Source organism: Podarcis vaucheri (genome assembly GCF_965113315.1).
Source record: "Podarcis vaucheri genome assembly, chromosome: 10".
NCBI classification, from domain to species: domain Eukaryota; kingdom Metazoa; phylum Chordata; class Lepidosauria; order Squamata; family Lacertidae; genus Podarcis; species Podarcis vaucheri.
The window spans coordinates 40,699,595-40,713,292 of NC_138748.1; the positions used below are offsets into that span (position 1 = coordinate 40,699,595).

General features: G+C 41.8%; 1 protein-coding gene across 7 annotated transcripts in view; it reads left to right on the forward strand.

The window, feature by feature from the left end:
* Positions 1–1,983: 1,983 nt before the first annotated feature.
* Positions 1,984–13,698, forward strand: part of ANO4 (anoctamin 4) — a 145,890-nt gene continuing 134,175 nt past the window's right edge. For 3 of the 7 annotated variants that reach the window (XM_082238631.1, XM_082238636.1, XM_082238637.1), the window contains exons 1-3: positions 1,992–2,095; positions 10,291–10,715; positions 13,402–13,470. In XM_082238631.1, the coding sequence (XP_082094757.1) occupies positions 10,490–10,715; positions 13,402–13,470 (295 nt within the window). In that variant the 5' untranslated portion in view covers positions 1,992–2,095; positions 10,291–10,489. The other 4 variants (XM_082238633.1, XM_082238634.1, XM_082238635.1 and 1 more) reach the window with 4 other exon arrangements.

The following is a 13,698-nucleotide window of genomic DNA, read 5'->3' on the forward strand; positions in this document are numbered from 1 at the left end:
TCAAGCCCCACATTGGGCAAAAAGATTCCTGCATTTCAGGGGGGGGGTTTGACCTAGATGACCCTCGTGGTCCCTTCCAACTCTACAATTCCACGATCCATGCGAGTTCTAATGTGTGTGTGGAAGCTCGTCCAGAAATGGTCTTTAACAAATGTCTTTCTACATTTTTATTTTTCCCTTCTCCTGAGGAATTCACATTGGCTACAAAGTCCACCCCATTTTATCTTCACCGCAGCCCTGTAAGATTATCTATCTATCTATCTATCTATCTATCTATCTATCTATCTATCTATCTATCTATCTTCCTATATACAGTGGTGCTCCGCAAGACGAATGCCTCGCAAGACGGAAAACCCGCTAGACGAAAGGGTTTTCCGTTTTCTAGCTGCTTTGCAAGACGATTTTCCCTATGGGCTTGCTTTGCAAGACGAAAACGTCTTGCGAGTGTTCCGATTTTTTCCCGCTCCCCCCCTTTTCTAAGCTGCTAAGCCGCTAATAGCCTTTTAGCTGCTAATCCGCTAAGCCTTTAATAGCCGCTAAGCCTTTAATAGCTGCTAAGCCGCTAATAGGGTTGCTTCGCAAGACGAAAAAACCGCTAGACGAAGAGACTCACGGAACGGATTAATTTCGTCTTGCGAGGCACCACTCTATCTCTATCTATCTATCTATCTATCTATCTATCTATCTATCTATCAGCTTTATCTAAGCTGAAAGGAGGTTACTGTTCCATCATCATGTGGCGACTCTCATGGCTAAGTGCAGATTTGAACCTGGATCTCCCTGTTTAACACTTGCCACTATGTCACACTGGCTGCCTAGTACAGTTTGATTGGGTCACCTTCATCCCTTTGTGTATATAGATATATTTGCCACTACCGAAGGCAATGGGAACATCCCCTTGTATAGCTAAGGGGAAGGTCTTTAGTTCAGCAGAGCATCTGTTTTCTTTGAAGAAGGTCCCTGATTCAAATCCTGACATCTCCAGGTAAGGCTGGGAGAGAGAGCACTGTTCAAAATCCTGACGAGTCTCTGCCATTCAGTCACCAAACTAGGTGGACTGACGGTCTGACTACATATAAGGCAGCTTCCAATCAATTCATTATATGGTCATGGACACACTAAAAAGCTTCCTGTGTTCTTGCTGCACTCACCCACCCTCAAGGAACAGCTGAATTTTACAGTATACTTGTATAATATGATTAAAGTATGCAAGAAACAATGCAAGAAATCATGTTTTTCATGGTGAAAAAGAAAGCCCAGTGGGGGGCGGGGAGAGAATGGATGCCAATAACCCCAGTACTTTAGGATGGAATATTTAGCCATGCCAGCCACTGAAATGGGCTAAACATGTATACCATGTCACCTGATCCTCCCCTCAAAACAGGAATTTTGTTCCTGATTTTTTCCCCAGACCCTCCCAAACCATTCAGAATTAGATCACAATCTGTCAAGATATTCTGAAATATACAAGACAGTTGATCTGGAAGTAGCCTTGCGTTCCCACCTTAAATACCCTGATGTACATGGAAATCAGCTGTTTCATATATTGTGTTTAGTGTTGGGCAGTTAGTCTATGAATTTAACCTAATTTGGATTATTATTTTCTATTTAAGAACAGTTCTCAAACGGCTTAGTTGCCAAACAAATCGGCTCAGGAAGTAAGTGTTCTGGTTTGCAAACGTTTTTCGGAAGCCAAATATCTGATGTGGCTTCTAATTGAGTGCAGGAAGCTCCTGCAGCCAATCGGAAGCCACGTCTTGGTTTTCAAACAGTTTTGGGAGTCAAACGGACTCCCAGAATGGATTAAGTTTGAGAACCAAGGTACCACTGTATCTGAGAGGAGGTGGAATGCTAGGCCCAGGTAAAACTACTGCCATTTTAAGGTCTTCCGTTCCTTAAGGAAGGGGCGGAGTCTGGGAGAATTAATCAGGACCTTGGATGTGTGGGGAGCATTAGGGCTAAATGTGGTCACCTGGGCCTCTATCTGGTCCTCTTATTGCCCTGTCATGCTCCCCTCTCCCCAGCCCTGCTTTCCTGCTTTGCACCATAAGCTTTTCAGCACTTAGGCCTCCCTGCCTGTGGATTTTTGCATGAGGTAAAGTAAGGAACTGGTATGTGCAATGAGCTTACGCTTTTACTTCTCCCTTTTGAAAGTTTATCTGTACTTTGGGGACCTCTAGTGGAGAACTTAGAAATATGTCACTGAAGTAATATGATTTTCCTACATCTTTATTGTCTTCAGAAATCAGTGTGTGAACACTGCAATCCTATACATGTCTACTTGGCAGGAAATCCTTTGGATTTCAGTGGTACTTATGCCCAAGTGGCTGGATTGCAGGTTAAATATATCCTTTATGCTAAACTATTACAGTGGTACCATGGGTTACATACACTTCAGGTTACAGACTCCGCTAACCCAGAAATATTACCTCAGGTTAAGAACTTTGCTTCAGGATGAGAACAGAAATCGTGCAGCTGCAGCAGGAGGCCCCATTAGCTAAAGTGGTGCTTCAGGTTAAGAACAGTTTCAGGTTAAGAACAGACCTCCAGAACAAATTAAGTTCTTAACCTGAGGTACCACTGTATTGTCATATTCCTATTTTAGGAAATTTGGTAGAGAAAATAAATAAATAACTGGCTTCAATGTTAAGTCCTTTGCAACATGAAAGCGCACACCCTACTTTCCTCTTTCCTATATGCTTTATATCCTCTTATTCATCTGAAGTATAGACCACAAAGTATGGAGATGGAGAAATAGAGATTTGTGATTGTGAGACTGATTGCCTTTCACAATACAGTATAGGAAGTTAAAATTCATCCTGGCTTAGTAATTAAACACTTCCTATTTAACTTGACTATTATAAATACAAATAGCTGTTTTGCTAGTAGGAGGAGTAATAGTTGGTAGTTAAAGCCCCTCCCCCTCCAGTCACGCAGAAACTAATTTTGGGGCAATTCAGAGAGGCCAGTCAAAAGGGCAAATAGCAGAGCAACTGGAAACAATAAAATGAATTTAATCTGCAGTCAGGAAGTGCTTTAGTTAAAGCAACAGGGTCCCTGCAAGCTGATGCTGCAATACAGGTATTTTGCAAAACTAATCCCCAGTCCATCCGCCCTGCCATGCAAAGTCTGAAAAAAACAAGGGACAGCTAAACAGATTAGTCTGCAACAACTTGACAATGGCATCATCTGGATGTACTTCATATATGAACAAAGAATGGCAATTCGAGAGAAAAGAGCTAGCAATCTTAGCACATCAGTTCATACCTTAATTACATCCTCTCTTGACAACCGCAATGTGTATTTTTAGCATCCTCTTTGAAATCCTAGTTTTGCTTGTCACCCACTTCATGAAATACGGGAGTCAGTCCAGGACCTGAAGTTTTTTCCACAGCGAAGGCCACCATCTGTAGCTCAGTATGTCAAATGAGAGGGAAGCTCCATGCAGATCATTAGTCCCTGACCCCAGTTGAAGGTGCTGTGTTTTTGGAGCTACTCCAATAATACAAATCATTGCTGTTGTTTGGGCTGTGATCCTTTTATTAATTTGGCTTTTTTGTACAGTTCAAGGCATTCATTTTGTGTTATTTGCAACAAAATGGATAGCACATTTATAAAACCAAGCAGGGTCCAGTATTGGTTCAAATTGGATGGGTGACTGTGTGCCAAGATTCCTGCATTGCAGGGGGTTGAACTAGATGACCCTTCTATGATTTCATAGTTTTAAAAGTGGTTAATAATAATAATAATAATAATAATAATAATAATAATAATATATTTATACCTTGCCCATCTGACTGGGCTTCCCCAGCCACTCTGGGCAGCTTCCAACAAAATATTAAAATATTGTAATGCATCAAACATTAAAAGCTTCCCTAAACAGGGCTGCCCTCAGATGTCTTCTAAAAGTCTGGTAGTTGTTGTTCTCTTTGACATCTGGTGGGAGGGTGTTCCACAGGGCAGGTGCCACTAGTTGCTTTAGAAATGCCAATAAAAGTATTGATTCAATATTACATTGTGCATAAAGTGTTTCGTTTTAAATAGCTATTTATGGATCGTAGGTTACAAGAACTGTGGTCGTTGTTGTTTACCCTTCAAAAATACAGATGCTGTGAAGTCCATTGTATGGGCCAACGTGATTGCAGCTGGAAAAACCTAATTATTGTGAAGTGTCATTCTGATGAATAGTATGTCTAATAGCAGCTCAGTTCTGCTGAGTCCAGCATTCTACAAGAACCCGTGAAACAGGACCATAATAAATTATGTGTATTTGTGTACGCGCTATGAAATTGAGCCTTTGAAGTACCTTGAAAGTATTTATTGCTGCTGTCAAAACTGAGCAACGAGCGCAGCAAGTTTTTAGAAAGCATGCTAAGCAGTTTTGGCTTCCTCATTGTCTCCTGATATTAGACCTGGGTGCAATCTTAAAGAAAGTGGGGATTTTGCATTGATTTGGGTAGGATGTAGACCTTTGTGCTTTAAGTGCACCTGATATCAGGCATGTGGGGCCAGCATTTTGATTCTTCTCGAATTGGCCACTGCAAGCAATAGAGCCACTGCTTTTAAAATGTGCAAGAGCATGATGTGAGTTTGGTAGAGACTGGTGTGTTCTCACTGCCAGGAATTATGATCTGGAGAAAGACAAGTGGTCAAGCTAGGGAGATTGCAGCTCCGCTTCTGCCTGAGCAACAAGAGGTGAAGAGGGGGCAAGAGAGAGGTTCTTTATTTATTATTTATACAACAACAACAAATCCGTTTATTGTGAGGACATGCCTGTACACAAACATCAACACAACAATAGTTAAAAATATTAAAATTCATTACATACTATGCCAACAAAACCTTCATCCCACAAAATAGAGAGAGAGGGAAAACAAGCAATGTGTTAAACAGACGATGAAGGGGTCTTTACATTGTCATCCATAAATCTTTCCCTGGCTTTCATGGCCTTCATCACAAAAACCGCTACCACATGGGTAATACGTGGGTTTGCATCAACTAACAAAAAGTTTACTCTATCTTCAGGATTGGTTATAGAGTTGGGTATAATTTGCAGCAATGCATCTCTAAAGCCCGAGTAGATGGGGCAATAGAGGAGGTAATGTGTAAGATTTATATTTATTCATTAAATAAATGAAATAAATTCATTAAATAAATTAAATAAATATATTTATTCATTAAAAAATATCAGAGCAATTTACAACCATCCAATAAAATCCATATTTAAAGGTTAAACTCTGAATTCGGTTAAAAATTAAGGAAAGGCGTCTTTTTATTTGCCTTCATAAGCCTGAGGGAATAGGATAGTTTTCAGCAGGCATTTAAAAGTTGAAACAGAAGGCACCTGTTGAATCTGTATTGGCAGAGTATTCTACATGAGCGGCCAGTGATACTAAGGGCTTGTTTTTTTGTGCCTGTCAGATGAACACCCAATTCTCAGTGGTGGCACCCTAACTGCAGAAAAGACACCCTGCCTTTTTGTGCCGCATGAATGAACACCTTTTTATTCTTTTAGGCTTTTGGGAAAAAATTGTGACCTTCAAATATAGGCTCTTAACTGGTTTTGCCTCTTTCTTTCTGTGGCATAACAATAGCAGTTTTCATGTCGCCCTTTATTTTTGGGGACTTGCATTAATATCAGCATCTTATATTTCTTTCAGCCAAGAGAGCCTATGTTAATTGAGTTGCCTATATAAATACAGTAAATAATAATAAACAGTCATGATAATAGTTGCTTAGCCTGCGGGGCCATTCTAGATCTGGCAGCAGCATTATAGGTCAAAGTGGAACTATATCTGTCTCTTGTCCTGTGATAAGCTGACAGTTGCAGTACCACCTTCTGGTTCTCTGCAATGGTGTCGCTGCAGCATAGCAGACAGCAGCTTTTTCTGCTGTCAAATTGTCTTGGGAAGTTTTCTGTGAACATATTACCATTTACTCTGGCTCCCCTGCCCTCATGGCTGGTGTTTGAAACCATGTTCACATGAGGATAGCCACTATCCATATCTATCCTGTAGTTTCTGCTGTCTGATGTGTTTCCAGTTTCCTCTTATTTGAAAACACAATCCACATTCACTTTGCACTTAAACTGAGGTGTGTACATTTGAGACAGCCTTGTGCATGTGCAGATGACAGCTTCATGAATAGGAGGGGGTTTGAGGGGGCAGGTACAGGGAAACCAAGCAGATAATGGAAGAAGACATCACTGCCTCATCTCTGGTGTGTTAGCAAGGTGCACCATAGAACGCGGATGGCGCTGTGGTCTAAACCACTGAGCCTCTTGGGCATGCCGATCACAAGGTGGTTTGAATCCCCACGACGGAGTGGGCTCCTGTTGCTCTGTCCCAGCTCTTGCCAACCTAGCAGTTCGAAAACACGCCAGTTCAAGTAGATAAATAGGTACTGCTGCGGTGGGAAGGTAAACAGTGTTTCCGTGTGCTCTGGCTTCCATCACTGTGTCCCGTTGCACCAGAAGCGGTTTAGTCATGCTGGCCACATGACCCAGAAAGCTGTCTGTGGACAAACGCCGGCTCCCTCAACCTGAAACGAAATGAGTGCTGCCACTCCCAAGTCACCTTTGACTGGACTTAACCATCATGGGGTCCTTTACCTTTTACCTACCGTACTGGCCCGAATATAAGCCACACCCAAATATAAGCTGCACCTTTAAAATTCAAGGGGAGGGGGGAGAAAAAAAGACAATACCTGAATATAAGCAGCTCCCATAAAATTCCGCAGGCATTCACACCCATTCCGTTTTACTGTATGTCTGTTTCAGCCGTGATATCGTAAAAGCAAATTTTGTAAGGTCATGAATTTAAGCCGCACTTTACCTTTTCACGGTCGGAATTTGGGGAAAAAGTGAGGCTTATATACAGGCCAATACGGTATTAGCAAGGTGCAAATACAACGTGAAATGCAGTGAGGGGAAAGGGCCTTGCTGAATTTCAAGCCACTAATGTGTACCTAGTCTGAGATGTCTGGGTCCTGTTGCTAGCATTCCAGTTTGAGATTCCTTGCCTCTTACACTGGGAATTCTTGGAGGCTGTGGCAGTCGCAGAGCTCCTGTCCTCAAAAGATTTGTCAAAACTAGAACCTTCAAGTGTCTCATTCACTGATACTTCTGTGCCACCACCTGCCATTACTTGTACTCAGACTGTTTTGGATGGGATGAAAACACTGTATGTAAAAGTGTGGAGTCCAATGAAGCAATACTACTAAATGTCAAAAGGAACCTTGTTGCAAGTGTAAATCTCACTCATTTTTACCCAAACCCATCCACGGTCTATCCAGATCAGCATTCTGTTTCTGACAGTAGCTAGCCAGCCAGATGCCTCTGGCAACGTCACAAGCAGGGCATGAAGGTATCTCTGATTATGATGGAGCCCTCTGACTATAGCCTTCCTCCTGTTGGCTTTGGTGAATATCTCTGCCAGCTCCTAAGGTGCCTGGAGTCCTCGGAAACTGGAGCTAGTTCTTTTTTTCTGGGGAGACACAGGGGTACGCATACCCCTAAACATTTTGTGAATCTTTGTACTTTTGTCCATTTACTGTATTTATTTTCCCCCATTTGAACTATAAAATGGTGATTTTCTTGAGTCAAAATGAGAGTACCCTTAATCATTTTTTTTAAAGAAAAGAAGCACTGCCCTCTGGTGGTCTCTTACCTCCAGAGAATCAGCTGGTGGGGAGGCTTGTACTTCTTGTTTGTTTTTACTTATCGTCTCTGGGCAGTTCAGTTTCTCACATAGCTGTCAACCGTCCCTTATTTGGCGGGAAAGTCCCTTATCCCAGCGCCGTGTCCCGCTGCTGTCCCTTATTGATGATGTCCCTTAAATTTCCTGGGTTTCAAAGGAAGCAGCTCCTCTCCCTCCCTCCCTGCCGGCCAGGGAGGAGGGAGGCTCCAACTGTGTTGCTTGGCTGCGTTGCTCACCCAATAAGGAGTCTAAGAACAACTGGGGGTGGAGCTTGCATGCCTTGTGCCGATCAAATCGGCCGTGTTGCCTTTGCTCAGCGCTTCCCAGCAGAGAGGTGATGGTGGTTTTCCTTGCTGCATCCCCTTTGCTGGGTTGCTGCGCTGTGGGAACCACCGATTGAGGCTTCGTTTGGCTGCTGGTTGACTAAAATCCCTTATTTTGGCTGCTGATCCCTTATTTTCGAGGCTGCCGGTCCCTTATTTTCAAATCTGTAAGTTGACAGCTATAGTTTCTCACCCTTTTTTTATACTACCTGAGCAATGGCTTCTACTTGTCCTTTCTTCTTTTCCCTCTTACTGACTCATCTCTGGAGTTGGGGGCCAGACCCATTTTATTGTTTTCTCTTCGCTTTCTCTGTCTTCCAATAGTCTCTTTGCAGCAGACCTACTTCCCTTCATAGTTGGCCTGTAACTCGCATCAGCCCCAGGCAGCACAGTGAATGATTGGGGATGATGAGAGTTGTAATCTAATAACATATAAAAAGCCGCAGGTTCTACATTCCTGGATGAAATGAAACTGCACTCTGGATGTGTAGAACTGTGCTATATTTTGTAGGGGAGTGATCTGAAAATATAAGTTACTTTACTGTGTTGAATGTATGTATCCATAAGGTCTTGAGATATTTTGTAGAACTTCCCATGTTCATAATAGAATGCAATGGCAGATGTGTTCCATAAGGTATATAGATGTGCACCTGTAAAGTATTTATTCATTAAAAGCAGTAAGAAAAAGTCAGTTGGAATGTCATACGGGGAAGAAACAGAATTCATCTTACTGACTTGCTTGAAAAAATTGTCATAAAACCCAATTGTTTTCTCTATTCAGGTCACTTAGCAGCTGCTTCCTAGCCAATAAAAGAACAGAAGCTTTCAAATAGATGTTTTGCAAAAATAGATCTTTTAAAAATGGAATCAAACAATATAAATGGAGAATGCAGTGTTTTGCTAACTGTAATAGAATAACAGCTTTACTGCTTTGGAAATTTATGTACTTGGTGATGAGTGTTTATGTGTGCAATGAAAAGAAAGTTTAAATGAGAACCATATAAGATCATTTTTAATCTGCTTGGTGTATGACTTTTCACATTTCCATTCCATTACATCACAGATATATCTACATTCCTTGGCATTACTCAACAATGGGACAAAGTCTCTAGAGGGAAATTTCAGTTGGGGATGTGCTAGCTCTGGATTCCTTGCATTGAGCAGAGAGGGTTGGACTACAAGGTTCAACTCTGTGATTCTACTTGGGTGGCTTTAAAAGATGAATAGACAACTTCATGGAGGATAATGTCTGTCAATGACTACTAGCTATGATAGAAGCTGTGCTTTGTCTCCACAGTCATAGGCAGTATGCTTCTGAATACTACCAGTTACTGGAAACTGCAGGAGTCGAGAGTGTTTTTGTGCTCAGGTCCTGCTTGCAAGTTTCTGGTTGGCCACTGTAAGAAGAGGATGCTGGCCTAGATCAGCCATTGGCTCCTTTTCTGTTCTTACCATATCTCTTAACTTGACTACACAAAGCTCTTCCATTGGAAACCATTTTGTTTGGGATAATGTCTGATGTGAAAGCATGGATGCCGTGAAAGCTATTTCACATCTGCAAATGATTGCTTTGGGGAAAAGAGCGTCAAAAGGCAACGTTTCCTAAGAAATGACAGGATAAAGATAGGGCAGATATGGATTGTAGCTGACGTCGTGTGTATACCACTTCCCAAAACAGTGGTAAGAGCAAAGTAAACAGCAGTGTGTATGCAGCTTATGCATCTATACAAAAATTCAGCTTGCATGGCTTATTGTTAAGCCTATGTTCTGTATTTGTTCTTTAGGTGTAGGGGTGTGTGGGGGGGTCACTTCTAGATTGTCACCTTTTCCCAGGAAGGATTCAATCACATACTGAGAATTTAGGTTTGTGCAAGAAGTGGATTAAAGCATTCTGGTGCAACAATTCGTCTTTTTGCAGTTAGGAAAGTAATGGGGAAAATGTACTAGAAAGTGTGGGTAGCAATCAATTGACAGCAAAATGCATAACTTCCCCACAGATCAGAAGGATATAATCAGAATTGAACGCTGATTGTTTTACAATCTCCAGACAAGCAAATCCATGTAAGATTTGCACAAGCAAATCAGGATGAATGGTCATTAAACATGTCATCTGGAGGAACCCCATGTCAGTATGTTCATGTTTGCTTAAAGGGAAGATATTTTTAGTGAGGATATTGCTTGGGGATTCTTGTTCTTTTTAAAGATATATCTGTATCTATTTATCTACCTGTCAATTTAAGCCGCTTGCTTTCCTATCCCCTCCAATCCAGAACAGAGCACCTTACCGAGAGCTGTAAAAGATCTGACTCAGAGAAGCAGCAGCAGCAGTCAGGTGCATCACGTGAAAGGAAAGCAGGGCACACGTTACCTTGCTTGCTGAAAGAGGAAAATACCTCCAGTTGTTCCAAGCAGTTCTGAGTGAAAGAGAGAGAAGGAGAGAACTTTCAGTGGAGAGGCTCTTTGTTTAATATGTGGCCCCTGTGTACTTTGCCATTTGGAGAAAGAGACTGGAACCTACCAAGGAAACTCCAACCAGGTAGACGTCCAGGGGACCAGAGGTGCTGCAAAATGGGACCTATCCAGAAGGCAGCAAAGGGGGATGACCTGCAGACATCTCAGAGAGACCTGGCGATGTTCTGTAGCCCTGGCAACAGCCCCAAGAAAGTCAGCAGAATGGCTTCGCTAGCTGAATATGGTAAACAAACAAGCAAACAAATAGAAACAAGCTTACTGCGTTACTAGTTGCAACTGGGAGAAGCAAATGGAGCTCTTACCTTATTTTGCTACTGAAAATGAGTCCTGTGTGGATGTGTGGTCGTTGTGGACATATTTCCTAGGGGAATTTTGTGCTAGATAGATTGTATTTCATGCTTCGGTGGGAAGAAAGATCCCCACCTCTCTCCACTTGTAGGACCTTATCTTGATTGAGTACCTTTCTGAAACCCCCTCAGCGTGAGGGTCTCTGTGAATGGATATGACAGATAGACTCGCTTCAGTTAACTGAGGTGGGAAGAATTAATTATAGTTTTGCATCCACATGTGGGGGTTTCAGAGGGATACAGTGAGATGCTAGAATCATGGGAATTTCATAGCAACAATGAGCAGCATTCTGTGCACTTACCTAGGAGTAAGCCCATTGAATACAGTAGTGCTTCTGTATGTGTAGAAGTGCTCTGAACATATATGTCTGGGGGCTCCTTATTTTATTTACATCTCTGGTAGCATAGTTAAAAGTTAATTTTTAAACGTGCAACGTATATCACTCACCTTTGTCATTGTATTTTGCTTTGCTGTCTACGGTTCAGGATAGGGTTACTTGCCCTATTATTTTGCATTTCTGATTGTTAATAATTTATTAGTGTATATAGTCTGAGGAACATTCATAACTGCAAGGAGATCTGCTGGGGTGCTGATTGTGTGTTGGAAAGAGAGCTTTAAATCACTCTGCAGCAAATTAAGAGATGGAGACTGCATAAAGCATGGTTTTGTTTTGTTTTTAAGAAGCTAGTCAATTTTGTAAAACTGAGAATATTTTGTTATTTCAAAAGAAGAAGAAGCAACAGCATTTATTTCAGGCAAGCGCTTATAATCAGCCATGCTAGATATACTGCTAGTCAGCAACCTGAACATACAGAAGGTGTGCGTGCATAAATCAACTTGGGACAGGCAGCATTCTTTAGTTAACAAATTTAGATTATTTATTGCCCATCGCACTGACACACAAATATGGGCACAGTTTGATGGATTAAGAGTAATGTATATTGATATATTTCTTAGGCATGAGATAATAGCTGAAACAAGTCTGCACATAGGTATAATGGCTATTAATTACAGTGATGCCTTTGATTTTTTCCTTTACAATTTAAAATCTTTCCTTTTATCTAAGGGGTTTCCACAAAAAGCATTCTTCAGCAGTTGGAATTATTGCAGAAACTGCTGCAGCACATCCATTGGTATGAATGGGAGCTTTCCTATTTATATAGATAGCAGGTGATGTGCCCCCCACCACAAAATCCAAATTGGGACCCCAGCAGGGGGCACAGAGTTACAGCTCTTGAATAAATGTGTAATTTATGCCTTCTGCGTTGTTTATGCTGTGTTAGTGGCATCGAGGTAACCTCTCCAAGGTGCAAGCCTGTGAAGCAGTGCGAATGGAGGTCCAGGGCTGCCCGGACAACAATATCCCCCTCTCAGCCTTGCTGATGTGGGAAAGCAGAGCAATACATTTGGCAACAGCTTGGTTGCCGGAGTTACTGGAAAGAGGTGTACAAGACGCTATCCAACTGCCTGGATTTGTATAGGGTTTACTCTTTAGCCTTTTCTTCTCCTGAAGTTGTTCCACAAGGCACAGGGTAATATACCCATTATAACTGCTGACCATTACAAATACACACAGTTGCTGCTATCTGAAAAGTCACTTATTTGCACTTAAAGTATTCTGTCCAAACCTCACTATATGCTCTGGAGGTTTGCTTATCTGAAGAGCTGCCTTCCTTATTCCCTTAATTTTTTTGCTTTGCTGGTTAGCAATAGCCATTTGGGGGCAGAAACTGCAGAAAGGGTGGGAGAGTGAGATGGGGCTGCACTTCGCCCATCAAAATCCCAATCCATGTCAGCCCCCTCATCATTTTCTTTTTTTAAAAAATTCCTGCAATTATGTAAATGGTATCACATAGTTTTTGCTCTTTCCCCACATTTAAAGTAGGTGTGCCTTGCATGGGTGAGGGGGAAACAAGCCACTGTTTTCCAAAATGATGGCTTTAATGCTGTGACCTGGAGGATGGGAAACCAAGCATGGTGATGGGTTGGCAGAGACATGGTATATAAGCTAATGCAGAAAGCACAGCTCTTTCTCTCTTGATTTCAGGAGACTTTTATGTCTTATGGTGGACTGAGGCTGGAAAATAGAAGTCGAATGTGATCTTGACAGTATATGTAGAAATAATTGATATGAAAGGGATATGAAAATTTTTCCATCATTAGGGAGTTGCATGTCTTCGGAATATATGTGAGGAATCACAATGAGCCTTTGCAAAGGAGGTTTGTAAGGAGATGGAGAAAGCAGGATTGGGTTCATAAGGAGAGGGGCTTAACCCTTCCCCTACATGCTGTGGTTCCCCCAAAACTGACCACTGAAGCTTTTTATTAGCTACAGGAGAGAAGCTTTCATTGATAGCCTCTTAAAATAGCAGTGGGTGACAGAGGCAATCTGTGGTTTATAACCGTTTTTGACACCTGAAGGCAGCCTTTGGCAACCTGGTTTCCTCTGCATGTTTGGGATTCATAACTCCCATCAGCTCCAGGCAGCACAGTTGCCAAAGGCTCCCTGAAGGGGTTTCTGTCTGACATTTCTAACTTTAAATTTTCTTTTTCTTATTTAGAAAACGAAACTTCCTATGACAGCAGTAGTCTTTCTACTGGAACCAGTTGCATCAGCCAAATTACAATGGGTAAGAAATTGCATGAGATTTCACGCCAACAGTCATACACACACATGCTTAGTTTGTTTATTTGCAGAATGCAATAGTATTTCCCCCCCCCTTTATAAAAGTTCTCTTTACTTCAGCTGAAAAGACGAACATTTTGTTTTAATTTAAGTGCCTTGGTTATCCTTCTATAATGCGCAGTCATGAATTGTACCGCACCTTGCTGAGGTCCGTCTTGTGACAGCTAAGACT